The 14,118-nt window shown below is 45.9% G+C and overlaps 1 protein-coding gene across 2 annotated transcripts in view; it reads right to left on the bottom strand.

Annotated features, from left to right (window-relative positions):
- The window catches only part of LOC307238157 (integrin beta-1-like), a 35,565-nt gene that overhangs the window by 3,916 nt on the left and 17,531 nt on the right, over window positions 1-14,118 (bottom strand). For both annotated transcript variants that reach the window (XM_080011037.1, XM_080011038.1), the window contains exons 2-14: window positions 13,486-13,552; window positions 11,343-11,428; window positions 9,801-10,023; window positions 8,146-8,316; window positions 7,289-7,527; window positions 5,874-6,029; window positions 4,653-4,748; window positions 4,419-4,508; window positions 3,853-3,993; window positions 3,470-3,672; window positions 2,101-2,339; window positions 1,319-1,541; window positions 335-564 (exon numbers count right to left, since the gene is read on the bottom strand). In XM_080011037.1, coding sequence (XP_079867163.1) covers window positions 335-564; window positions 1,319-1,541; window positions 2,101-2,339; window positions 3,470-3,672; window positions 3,853-3,993; window positions 4,419-4,508; window positions 4,653-4,748; window positions 5,874-6,029; window positions 7,289-7,527; window positions 8,146-8,316; window positions 9,801-10,023; window positions 11,343-11,428; window positions 13,486-13,552 — 2,164 coding nt within the window. The remainder of the gene's footprint in view (window positions 1-334; window positions 565-1,318; window positions 1,542-2,100; window positions 2,340-3,469; window positions 3,673-3,852; window positions 3,994-4,418; window positions 4,509-4,652; window positions 4,749-5,873; window positions 6,030-7,288; window positions 7,528-8,145; window positions 8,317-9,800; window positions 10,024-11,342; window positions 11,429-13,485; window positions 13,553-14,118) is intronic.

The raw sequence follows: 14,118 nt of genomic DNA, 5'->3' as shown, positions 1-14,118 counted from the left end.
GATCGTTTTGAATATTACAGTTTAGAGTGTTGTCGTTTACATCCTACTCTGAACGTAAACAAAGCAGCTCTTCATGAAGAGGCACTCTGCCTCATCCAGGATTATTTCAATTCCCAAAATGAAAAGTTAACACGTGGTAATCTAAAGTACGGTACAAACCCTGATCAACTATTAAATATATTGCACTTTTTATTACCATCATTATAATGATTATAATTATCATTGTTATTATAAACGTCAAAAACTATTTTTATTATCATTATTATCATCAGTACAACTGTCAGTTATTAACATCAGTATTATTATTATTATTAACATTGTAATGATTCCGTACCCAGGGTCTCCACCACGTACACCTCCTTTGTGTCGTTGCGCACAGCGTAGGTGTAGTAGAACCAGCAGTCGTTGGTGTCGCGCTCCTTGCAGTGTGTGAGCGGGAAGCTCTGGTCCGTCGGCTGCGGCAGCTTCTCTCGGTCCTTCACCTTCATCAGGTTGAAGTAGCTGCAGTCCTTCTCGCACAGCGCCTTGTCTCCGTCACCAAAGGCGCGGCACTGGACACACTCCCTGTGGGGAGGGGGGGGGGGGCAGACGGAGAAAATTATTTCAAGTCGAGTCAAATTCATTTAGACCATTGGTTCTCAATGTGCGGTCCAGGGACCCACAGGGGTCCTTAAAAAGGTTCCGGGGCATCGGCAGCAAAATGATTGGATGAGGATGTGCCGCTAGAGAACGTCCAGCAGTGACAACAGTGAAACTAGGGATGGATCCTCGTTCCACTGGCGTCTGACTGGAGACGAAGCTGCGTTTCCACGGCAGGAACCTTCCCCGGGAACGAGGAACCTTTGGAGGGACTCAGTGTGTTTCCACCGCAGGAACCGGGGTCAAAATGAAATTTAACAAAGCACCAGGAACCAAAAAGTCCCTGCTCGGGGGGAGTACTTTTCAAGAGTCCAGGAACTTTGGGGGTGGAGCTTGCGGCGCTGAACATTTCTGATTGGTTGAGTACTCGCAGCATTTTATTTCATTTTTATTTTAGACGTCATTTAAAAAAAACTTGCAGCTGCAAACGTACTGCATGTGGCTTGTTTTTGTTCTAAAATATTCAGTTTGTACAAAAAGTATGAACACATTAACCAATGTGTGGTGCAAATGCAGCTATAGACACCAAACCATATTTAACAATAAACATCTGCTCGACTGAATCCCAGAGACCTGATGTCTCCTGATAATAATCCATTCATTGTTTTGCGCCGTCACAGTTTGACATCACCGGAGTACCATCATTAATAGCATTAAATTGGGGGGCTGGGGGACTGACTTGTGCTCGGCGCAGACTCCGGGGCAGGTGGGACACACTTCGCAGGTGGGACCCTGGAACTTGGGGTTGGTGCACTTGCAGACGCCGCACTCGCAGTTGCCGCGCCCGTTGCAGATCTGTCCGTTCTTGGCCAGGCAGGTGGAGGCGTCCAGCGAGCAGTCGCAGGCGCTGCCCGTGTAGTTGGCGTCGCAGATGCAGATCCTGCACTCGCAGCGACCGTGACCTGGTGGAGGAGCAGAGGTTATGGGATACTCTAGTTTCACAGGAGTTCGGCTCCCCTCTGCAGCCTGGCATTGACCTCACAGCTCGCATGCAGCCTGTCGCTATCACAGTACCAGACACACTGGGACGAAATGGTTCACAAGTTCACCTAGCATCTCACCTAATCGGACTGCTTTGCTACAATCACATTCAGTAGGTCTAAAGCTGCACGTGACAGCCATCTTGTGGACTGCTATTCCCATAACATAACACAGAAACCTCTTCTGAGTGTGCACCGGATAGTACACTGTGCACCGGATGTTACACTGGCAGGGAGTAATACTGTTGGACAGGAAGTGATGTGGATTACAAATATGAGGAAGAGAGTTACTACGGTAACAGACACCACATTCTGCTACTACGGCTATGAAATAAATCAATAGTGGTGCAGAAAGCCTGAAAGTCCAAAGAGAATGTAACATAACACAACAGACTACAGTCAAATATACAAGCAGCTTTGAGGTACACAGGTAGGTGTCAGCGCTGCATCATCAGTTTGATAGTTGCAGGTAAATAAACACCTCCGCAGAGCTTGTTGTTGGAGCGGTCGCAGTTGAAGTTGTCGCACTCGCAGTACTTCCCGCTGTAGACCTCCGCCGGGTTCTCCCTCTTCTTGCACTCGCAGGTTCCGCACACACAGTCTCCATTGTTGCTGCAGATTTCGGTGCCGTTGTCCTTGCGGCAGTTGGCGTCCAGGTCCTCGGTGCGCACGTCGTCCTTGCTGCACTCGCACAGACGCCCGATGCGTCCGGCGTTGCACCTGAGGAGCGGGACGCCGCATGTGAGTCGCAGAAACACTGGATTTCTCTCTTTCTCACCGTAGTTCTGTTCATCAAAATGCATTCATTTTTATAGAGCTCTGACCCAGCGGTGAGAAGATCGATGGATGATGAGTCAGTGACACCAGGACAGATTGGTGGAGAGACAGATGATCAACGGAGAGATTTATGGTTAGATGATAGATGAATGTAAAAGGCAGTGACATAGGATGGATGGATGGGGGATGGCTAGAAAGATGGATGGATGGATGGATAAATGGCTCAATGTATAGACGGGTAGTTGATAAAAGGATGGATGGATTGGTGGATGAACAAACGGATGGATGGGTAGATGATGGTGGTAGACTGATGCATGGTCAGATAGATGGCGGATGGATAAGATAGAAGGATGGTGAAGAGGAATGATAGAGGGAAGGATATAGGGATAGAGGGATGACAGAAGGACGATAGATGGATAGAGGATAGAAGGATGGATCGAGGGCTGATCGAGGGATGATAGAAGGATAGACAGCTGATAGATGGACGATAGAGGGATGATAGAAGGGTGGTTAGACAGCTAGTAGATAGATAGAGAGATGATAGAAGAGTGGTTAGGCAGCTGATAGAGGGATGAAAGAAGGATAGAAGGATGATAGAAGGGTGGTTAGACAGCTAATAGAGGGATGATAGAAGGATAAAGGGATAATAGAAGGGTGGTTAGATGGCTGATAGAGGGATGAAAGAAGGCTAGAGGGATAATAGAAGGACAGAGAGGGATGATAGAAGGGTGGATAGACAACTGATAGAAGGATGATAGAAGGATAGAGGGATGATATAAGGGTGGTTAGACAGCTGATAGAGGGATGATAGAATAGAGGGATGATAGAAGGGTGGTTAGACAGCTGATAGAGGGATGATAGAAGGATAGAGGGATGATATAAGGGTGGTAAGACAGCTAATAGAGGGATGATAGAAGGATAGAGGGATGATATAAGGGTGGTTAGATGGCAGATGATGGAGGGATGATAGAGCGGTAGAGGGATGGCGAGAGGGATGATAGAAGGGTGGTTAGATGGCAGAAGATGGAGGGATGATAGAGCGGTAGAAGGAGGGAGAGAGGGCAGGTATTTACTTGCAGGCTCCACACTCGTAGGTGCCGTTGCCCTCGTGACACCTGTCGCTGTTGGCCTCTCCCTCTCTGCTGCACTCGCACTCGCAGATGAAGTTGAGGATGAGGTCCACCTCCTCGGTGAAGCCCAGCGGCTTGATCTTGATGCTCTCCGACCTGCCGTGCGACGGACACTTCTGCGACTCTACCGAGATCTGGAAGGAGACCTGAGGGCCCCGGGGACCGAGGTTACCGCCTCACGACCACGCCTCAACTTTGACCGTCACACCAAACGTGTCATTGTTGTCACGCTGAAAGCAGTGAGCTATACAGTCTGTGATGTTAACAGATCTATAATCAAATGTGATGTAAACTGATCGATAATCAAGGGCTGTGGAGAGCCGCACCTCGTCTCCGATGGAGATGTTGGAACACTTCCTGCCGTTCTCTCCTGTTCCCATCACGCCGTTCTTACAGATGGACTTGTAGGTGATGGCCACGCCCTCTGGGAGACGCCCGTTCTCCAGGATGACCTCCGAGGACAGAGACTGGAGGCACATGCGCGCTCATATCAAGGAAGGATATGCACTTTTTAACAACATCTTTTAATGGTGACAGAGCCCAACACAACATTTTACAAGCGGTGCCCATGAACCAGCTGGTGGTTGCCAAAACAAAGACAAAATGGTTGCCGGATTCATCAGGATACTATATCATTATAATCCATATTATAATAGTTTCACTAAATCAGGACATCAGGAAAACTCATTTTCCTCGGGGGAAGTTTCTAAACAGAGGTTTTATTTTACTTTATTATTATTATTATTATTACTTTACATATGAAAGGTGTGGTAGACAATGGCCCAAATCTGGTTGCCCGGGGTAACGGGATTTCCAGAGAGCACTGCATTCATTTAGGATGTGGTTGGACCGTGGAGCAGGCTCCAAGAAGGAGCGTTAAGACGCTTCTCACGTTGTAAGCGTCGATGATCAGCTTGATCACGTTGCTGGAGTTGGACGACAGCGTCCCCACGGCCGACTTGGGAATCAGGTTCTTTAGCTCCTGCGACAAGGGGGTAAAAAAACGGAGCGGATGTCAGCGGCCCAGAAGCCGTAGACACCGACACGACAACTGTATTCCCACTGACGGGACGGCGGTGGATTACACTTCACAAAGAGAGCCACCCTAGAAAAGCTGAAGCCGGACCTTGTAAACGGGCTGGAACTCCTCCGTCACAGCGAAGATGGTCTGGATGTTGTGGTCGCTCAGCTTCTGGACCAGATGGGCGATGGACGGGTAGTCCTGGCGGGATGAAGCACAAATACAACTCAACACCAACAAAAGGCGACGTCTAAACGGACCCAAACACAGTGCAGAGCCCCGGAGCTCATGAGCTGGACTCCCCAGGGAACAATGACGTCAAATAGAACAGAGGATCAAACAGCGCCGAAAGCCAGAAGCAGCTGCTGGTTCTGCTCAGCGCCTCTGCTGGGTGAAATGTCAAACTGGGTTGAACCCATCTCACTCCACTGTTATTAGTGCTTGCATGATAGCAACAATTTCATGCACCGATTTCCACAACACCTCTTTTATTGGTGTAGTCTCACAGGTGAGACCCTTCACCTGGGACCCCAGCGCTGCTTCTCTCAAAGAACTTCTGAGGGGGAAGCCGCCGGGAAAACAGACCAGTTTCCGGACTGTTGCGGGGACATCGCACCGACGAGAAACTCCTTCGCGAGTGGCAGGATGGAGCTCGGAGAAGAGGGTTTTAATAAGTGTATTTGTGCAGAGGCAGGTCTACACGGCGCTGACGACTGGAAACCTCCACGGAAACCTAGTTGAAGAGCGCTGGCGTCCGGACGGGATGTGGTAGCCCATCTCCCCGCCGGCTACGGGAACGGTTTAATTCATCGATGCAGGACGAGTTTGTGTCGGTGGCTATTAACCAAGGAGCGATCTGGGATCCCAGCGATCCTTTTCAATGGCCGGTGGTCAGCTATGTCACCTTTCGATAAGCATCTCGTTCTGGTCTCCGCTGGTGGGGTTGTTTCCAGCCGGGACTCATTCCACGTCGTGTGCTAACAGAGCCCCGCCCCCCAGCCACCTGATTGGTCCAAACATACGGCGAGAGAACGCGAATCGCCCTGTTTACATGCGGCTCAGCCCCCTCCCCTTCGAGTCGCTGAAAACAACAGTTTTTTGGCTGAATCTTCTGCTTCTTCCAAGCAGTTCTGGCACCAACAGCATTTAGCTACAGCAGTTAGATGACAACAGCTTCTGCTACCAGTTTCATGGGTGGTCATTGTACTTATTGCGGTGGTCCAAATATACTTTATACAACAGGAGGACGCCCCTAGTTGACGTCATCGGCATTTTCGCCAAGCGCTCTGGACAGTGGCCGTGGAGCCAGGGCCTGGAAGTACGTACGTAGTAGTGGCTCATGGTGTACATGTCGTTCTCCAGGTGACACTTCCCATCGTTGGGCAGAACGATGCCGCCCAGCTTCCCATCTCCGGCGAAGTGGAAGCCGGCGTCGGTGGAGAACACCAGCAGGCGCGTCACGTTCCTCCAGCCGATCAGCTCCTGCGGAGATGGACGGGAAGGAATGAGTCTGAATCTGAGCTTATTCCACAGAGCACCTTTTCAAGTACCAGGAGTTTGTCAAGGTGAGCATCAGTGCGTTTCTCTACAGACAGAAAAAAATATATAAAAAATTATATATATTTTTTTACATATGTGTATATATATATTTACATGTGTGTGTGTGTATATATATACACACACACACACACACACACACACACACACACACACACACACACACACACACACACACACACACACACACACACACACACACACACACACACACACACACACACACACATTTATAAACTAAATTAAAAATAGACAAATATACACAAAGGGCTCCAAAAAATACAGAAAAAAATATATATATCCTAAATGCAATTCTATGCACAGGATGAAGAACATAAGGCTGAGATTAATTCTCATCATACGAGGTCTGAAAAATACTCTTTCGTGGACATAAATGTGTCGTTCAATGTGATGAATATTTAGATTTGAAGCCGTTTATAAGCTGCCGTTGTGGTTCACCAGCTTTCAGCGGCATAATACAGAAGTGAATCAGAATCAGAACGGTCTTTATTGCCAAGTAAGTTTACACGAACAAGCATACATGAAAGAAAGGTAAAACAATAATATTAATGAAGTATATAAGCATATGTAATACAAGGCTGTTTTTTTTTTTGTTTTAATGAAATGGATGAAGTAAAGACACTGCTGAGTTTTCACATTCAACCAGTTGAACTTCAGTCGTATGGAGATTCAACAGCAGGTCAACGTCTCTTCAGGTTTGTACGGGAAATGTCTTCCTGTAACGTCCTTTGTGGAATTTTAAAGTAATATTTTTTATTCTCATCATTTTCAAGCAGCGTTTGACTTTTAACTCCGCATTTCCGTTCTTCAAAGACAAGTTAGAAGATTCCAGCGACAATGACGACGTGACATTTCTCATAATACGATGCTTAAATTATATTTTTATATTTAGTTCACCCTTTTACTGTAGTTTTATTTGAATACTAAACTTCAATTCTGAGACTGTCAACCATCTCATCCAGCCGCCGTGTTGTAAACCACTTTTAATACACTCATTTCCTCTGTCAAAAAACGGTGAAACATAAGGATGATGGATATCGCTCAATTACCAAATGATTAATATTCGGCAGCCATTTGGACATTTTGCTGGATTCATTCAGCTGCGTATGTATGTCTAAAATGCTCCCCCTGCCCGGCACGTGAACCCTCCTCCTGGGTCTCACCTCGCAGACCGCCACCTGCATGATGGCATCGAAGCCCCCCTCGGGGGAGTCCAGGTTCCCAGAGATCTGCTGCTGTCCCACCAGCCGGTTGAACTCGTCCGTCTTGTTGGTGAGCTTCAGCACGTTCTTGTAGCTGAAGGGGCTGGTGCAGTTCTCGCTGCTCGTGCACGGGTTGATGAGCCGGGCCGGCGTGGTGCTGATGTACGGCATCACCGTCTTCTCCACGAAGGAGCCGAACCCTGGTGGTGGTGGTCAGAACTGCGGTTAGTGTCACGAGCCCTGCTGTTTTAATGGCCATAATCACCATGATGATTGTTATCACTACTACTAGTCTTATTCAGCATTAATAAGCATAATCATATTTATGGTTCTCATAATAATCATCATCGGGGCTCAACGTTGACCAGTTGTCGCGGGAAACCAGATTCAGGCCACTGTCAACCATCTCGTACGGCCTGGTCGCCCCGGCAACCACTTTTGACACGTTCAAAACAAATTCTAAGTGCGGTATATCTCTGTATGTAAGTGGAATGAAATGGAATAATCAGGGTCTGAGAAAAACCGTTCAAAAGCTTAACACACGGAACGAAAAGAACCACATGGATGGTTGCATAGTTACCTTGAACCTTAAAACAAGACAAAAGGGACAACACCGGAAATAAATATAATCAAAAATTTTATTTCTGCTCATAACTATGTTTGTACTTTCTTGATATTGAAAATAGGGTTATAATTATATAGGCTCAATATTATTATTATTATATATAATAATACTATTATTATTATATATTATTATTTAGTTTTAGCAACCAACAGTATACTGAACATCATCATCATCATCATCGTCATCATCATACCGATCCTGAAGTCAGAGGTGATCTGCTGCATCTCCTTCTTCAGTTGAGTTCCCAGGTTCTTGACGTTCTCCAGATCGTCCTTCATGGAGAAGGACAGATCCATGAGGTAGTACAGGTCGATGGGGTAGTCCTCCGCCCGCTTGAACTTCAGGTTGAAGGTCTGGGGCTCACCTGGGGGGGGGGGGGGTCAGCGGGGAATGTCTGTCAGCGTGGTTCTATGGATCCATCCATCCCAGTATTGACATCTAACATCAGGATTACACATGGCTGACCTTGTATATGTTCTGTGTATTTAATAACAACACTTAAATTAAGGACGCACCGAAGGCATTTTGTTCACTGCAGAAACCAGTTGAGTTCAGAGTCTTAAAGGTGAGCGTGTTTGAGCCACGTCTGCAGCGCCACATAAACACTAACATCCACAAACACTCAGTGATGCCAGCACCCAAAGCGCTTGTGAAAATGAGACACAAAGCGGGTAATGATCATCCAAGCATTTCTATCCACCGATTCCTCAGCGCGTTGGTGAGGACCTGCTCTGAACTGGTTCCTCAAATAAATACATCATATAACTCATAACTTTTATAATGTAACTTATATAAAACAAAGGAGCAGGAAATCCATTTTCCTTTCTTTACCCTCTAAATCTCTCTTTTTGTCAGCATTAGCCACTGTGGACACAGTGATCGACACATATGGGGTTTTCCAACAGCCGACACCGACATCTAACAAGTGAGGCACAAAATTGCTGAACTTAAATTTATTTAACATTAACATATTGTATGCATTGTGTCTGCAGTGCACTAACTTTAAATAAAACATGTATCAACTAAATAAATGTCAACAGGTTATCAAAAAACTAAACTTTGTATTAAAAAAAACATGAAAAATAAACAATTATAAACGCTAAAAATTTTTTTTGTTATAAACAGCGTCATATTAAAGGTTGGTCAGGAAATATAGAGTCTCCCCCTTGCAGAAGTGCAGGATTTATTATTATTATTATTACTTATAAATGAAGTATTGAAGCGGGGGGGGGGGGGGGGGGGGGGGGGCAGAGGGTGCCCTTGACGTCCGGTTCCCTTTAATGCCATGAGCATGTGTTATGAGCACGTTTTATGCTCCACAACGGGCACCAAGGCAACCGATTTCCACGATGGAGACGCCTCGACGGTCGCGTGGGGACGCCCGTGATCTGCGCTCCGCCGTGCGCTCCGTTCCCTTATCGAACCCAACTAAAAAGAACCGTGTCGTGTTCAAAACGTTTGTTCCATACGAGTTAGGAATAAAATAAATAGATCTAAAATTAAATCACAGGAAAATCGGAACGCACGCCCGGTGCAGCGCTGTCTGGAGGAGGAAATAAATAAATAAATAAATAAATAAATAAAACTCCACTCCAGTTCTTCAAATTAGGTTCAAGTTTTGCCTCAAATGCAAAGTATTTCCAAACAGCACTTTTTGGTTCATCTGCCTCGTTAGCGCAGGCACCGGCTGGTACCGATGATCTCAAAATGCGCAAAATTGGCTCAATTAATCGCTGGACCGATCAATCGGTCCATTCCTAAAGGAACTACATTCAGCGCAGCAGCTAAGCCAGGAGGTGGAGCAGTAAGAGGATAAAAGAAGGGCTGTGAGCAGAGGGACTGCGTTACCGGATCGCAGGGTGAGGGTGAGCTTCTGAGGCTGGATCTGGGTGATCTGGTCGGGGCTCAGCTTCTCGGCCACGTCCTTCTTGCGGTTGGTGACGGGCGTGTCCTTGTTGACGACGATGTGGCCGCGGGGATTCTCTATCTTGTCCACGGCGCATTTCCTCGCCAGCAGGGACTCCAGGTCGTCGCACCGGGCCGACTTGGACTCGCCCTGGTTCAGAAATTTCTGCGGGGGGGGGGGGGGGGTGCAGTGTGTAGAATTTTGAATTCAGAATTCAGTTTGCTGCGACCTGCAGCCTCACCACCAGATGCCACTAAGTTCTACACCCTGAACCTTTAACGGAAACGTTCAAAGAGAGTTCCTTTCAAGAGCAACGTTTGTTTTTAGAAGAAGGGAAAACTCAGGCATCTTTGTTACTTAAACCCGTCGTTGGGAGTCAGTGATGATGGCGTCAGGATGTGATAAAACGAGACAGTGATGAGTTTTTAAGATGCCCCACATCGGGGCAACCACGTTGCTGAAGAACGCGGTTGCAGCCGCCGCCCCTTGTGTGGCCGTCGGCGGAAAATATTCTCTTCACGCCAGATCATTTGATAAGACTCCGGAGTGGATTCCAAATTATCACATGACGTGTGGGTTCAGATCTTCCACCCTTTAAACGACGTCTAAGCCTCCTTTGAGTGATGTTCTGTCTCTGCCACAACACTCCCTTCAACTTTAAAAGCAGCACTTCCCTGTCCACTGGAGGGGGTATGGGCAGGGCCACGGCGTTCTTGGGAGGCGCTAAGGTAAAGGCCGCCTCTCGCCAAGATGGTTTAGAAATTAAGGAACGTCAACAAAGCGCCCTGGGGCTGAGAAATCAGAATCTCTGAGAGCTGCTGTGCTATTCTACGTCAATACCCATAATTAATACAGCATTAATATATGAGGCTTTGGCTCTGTGTGTTTCATGTTCTCAACTCAGCATTTAACACAAATAACAGCAGAGACGAGTGGAGCCGCTGGAGGTGCTAGCGATCATTAAGGGACAGACCGGCGGCTCTTAGCGGGAAGAAAAGGAGAAACAGATGACGAGGGAAGCCAATAAAAAGCATAGATTGGATGCACATGACATCCCATAAGGCCGTGCAGAGCGGAGCCTGGGACAATGGAGTGAGTCAGGAGAGAAACAGAATTCCGGTCTAATTCTCCTCTGCAGGCGTAAAAATCTCTAAAAGGTACTTCAAATATTAAAAGTAAAAGTACTTTGTGTGCCCTGTTATAACAGAGAGTGGAATAAGGCACAACGCTGTAAAACTAAAGACTGACCGACCTGAAGTCCATTTTTTAATTTGACAGACCACAGCTGAAGGTGGATTCAGAATTCCGCCGTCCGATTTGACTGGTTTACCTTTGACCACGAGGCTAAAGTTACGGGACCGTGCCGGAAGAGCGGCGGAGTGAAAGTCGCGAGTCTCCGAAAAACAGAATACGCTAAAGTAAGTTCAGACGGCTGAAAACGCTGCTTGAAGACAGGGCCTCTCCACCACTTCCCGTTGACTTACTTCATCGGTGCACCACCCGCACGTCTCTGCGACCTGGATGCATTCCCCACACGACTGCGCGTTGGCCTTGATGCAGACGCTCCCCTCTGGAAGAGACCGACCACAACGTTGAAGCCACAATAACACCACCCGCCCACATCAGACGGACGGAGGGGAAACTCAGGCACCGTAATGAAAATGCATTAAATCTCAGACAAATAAGTGCCTTCAACATTTGAATTGTCTTCAACTGAATAAGGTAAAAACATGTTTCCACCTGTTGAACAACAGCCATTTATAGTCATTGAAGGTTGAATTTGGCGAGACAGCACATTTTCCTCCACCCAACGGACGGAATGTCACCGCATTCAAATTCTATTTGTTGCCAGATTTCTGACGTCAGCTTAAAATTCCACTGAAATTTGGATGGAAACAGGACTGTGGAATCAAACTATTTTGAATCCAACAATTCTGCTCAAATAATAACGATCAGGCGATGATGTCATAAGTGTGACCGCTGTACTCTCTATTTAAAGACCTTTCGTTTTATTTTTTTCCAAATCAAGGCTGGAGACTTGTTTGCCGCTGCCTTTTACTAAACCGAACATTATTTTCTTGCACTGAACTGTCACTTTTATGACTTGATTTGATGCATTCTGTTTCTTAACTGAATGTGTTCTTCCTTTTACACTTTGTCTTGACGCTTCTGATGTTTTATATTAAGCACATTGAATTGCCTCGTTGTTGAAATGTGCTGTATAAATAAAGTTGCCTTAAGAGGGAGTAAAGTGGTTCCTGCTAATGAGGCCTCTGTTCACTAAGCCATGACATCACGGTTTAGGAAAGGATCGTTACTACAAGTACAGACAACACATCTACCGGAGCTTCTCACTCAGCTGAGCTAGACAGACCGTGGAACCGCCCCTCGTCTTTTACCTTCATCTGCTTTATAAATCGGCAACAAATAGGTGGCGAACATGAGCCAAGACAGAGAGTTCAACCTGTATTTACTAAAAGCATAATGACCAAAAATTGCTTTTTTTGTGAACTAAAATCAGATCTTGAAGATGAGTCACTTCAGCTGGAGCCACATGATGCGAGTATTTTCCAATTGTAACAACGAAAAAACAAGAGATTTTGCAAATTTCCAGTCTCTTCTGACCACACGCGTAACGGCTACTTTTGAGGAGCAAAAATCTAAAGACGGAGAACGGATGGAAGCGGTTTGGTGGCACGGTTGCACCCGCGAGAATGTATTTTCTGTATGTATATATGTTATATATAATGTAAATATTTTGACACCAAAACAAACATGGACGCCATACAGGACTGACATCACACAGACACTCATGAGGCGCCACAATTCCACCAGCCGCTCCTCCACCTCAGAAGACCACGCCCTACTTGTTGCTTTGTTTGGCTTCACCATCGTGCAGGCGCAGGAATTGCGATTTGAGGCTTTGACGCACACACACCAAATGATTACGGAAAGACTAGCTCCAATAATATCAAACATGTTTGACTGAAACGTGACCTGGCTCATTGGCATCACGTCGAGAGAGATTTGAGTCAGGGCACGCACACATATCGATGGCGGCTACAACTCTAGAGCGCGACTTCCCTGGATTACCACGACGACGCACCGTCTCAAATCGCTGCCAAATATGCCCCAAAAATCATGTCACGTGGCCCAAGCTTTGGATGCGTCCTCTGATGATTGAACATCACATTGAGGATGGCGACATCAAGGGAATACCAACATGTTGCAAGATTTCACTATGTTTGTATATGAAGTGCTTTTCTTTCTTTATTAAAAAGTAATAATACAAAATAAAATAATAACACACACACACACACACACACACACACACACACACACACATGTTTGGGAAAGAATAGAAGAATATTGTTATACTTTTGTGATTTTCATTTCATGTGGTTGTTTTGCCTGTTGTTATGTTTCATATGGACCCCAGGAAGAGTAGCTGATGTTCTGCATCAGCAACTGGGGATCCTCATGAAACCCAAATCCAAATCACAGAATGACAACCAATCCCTCTTTATTTATATAGCACTTTAAAACAACCAAAACAATTTTGCTCCAAAGTGTTTCACAATAATTTTGTGTTGACGATGAAAATGGTCGAGTTGTGGCTGATCTTACCTTGCTGCGCCCAGGTGGAGCAGAGGACAGCAGATAATGTCGCTATCAAAAGTAACCGCAAATCCATCTGTGAAGACATGAACACGGGGAAGGTGGAGTCAGAGGAAACGTGCTTTGCTTAGAAGACACAAGTATCAAAAACCCCTTAGGATCGGACTTTAAACCGTTCTGTGAGCGCGGGACCATGAGGTTTGAGCAGGGATGGAGATCTGTGCACATATTCATGTCAGAACTTACTGATAAACACCTAGAAATGCAATCCACCCAGCGACACTGCATTCCAAACTGAAACTGAATGTCCGCTGGTTTGTTGATTTTTTCCAAAATGCAGCAGAAAAATCGAAACAACGCAACAATCAACCCAAAATGGAATGTTATCTCCAACCAGAGTTGTACTAAACTGGGGTTTGTGAACTTCGTGGCCATGGTCATTTCCTGTAACTAGATTTAAATATTATTTTGTTAATATTCATTCTGTAATAAAAGAATAAAAAAAACACATTGTAATAAAATCAGATATAAGATGAAACTGCTACCAAGTTCAAAAATGGAACATGATTTGCGTCGAGAGGTAACTATTTTTTGTTGTTACAAGCTTGTTTTAACCTTTTATTTTTGTTTGTCGTCTCCTTA

This window comes from Zeus faber (genome assembly GCF_960531495.2).
Source record: "Zeus faber genome assembly, chromosome: 12".
Lineage (NCBI taxonomy): Eukaryota > Metazoa > Chordata > Actinopteri > Zeiformes > Zeidae > Zeus > Zeus faber.
The sequence above is the reverse complement of the archived record's forward strand: the minus strand, read 5'-3'. Positions and strand labels throughout refer to the sequence as shown.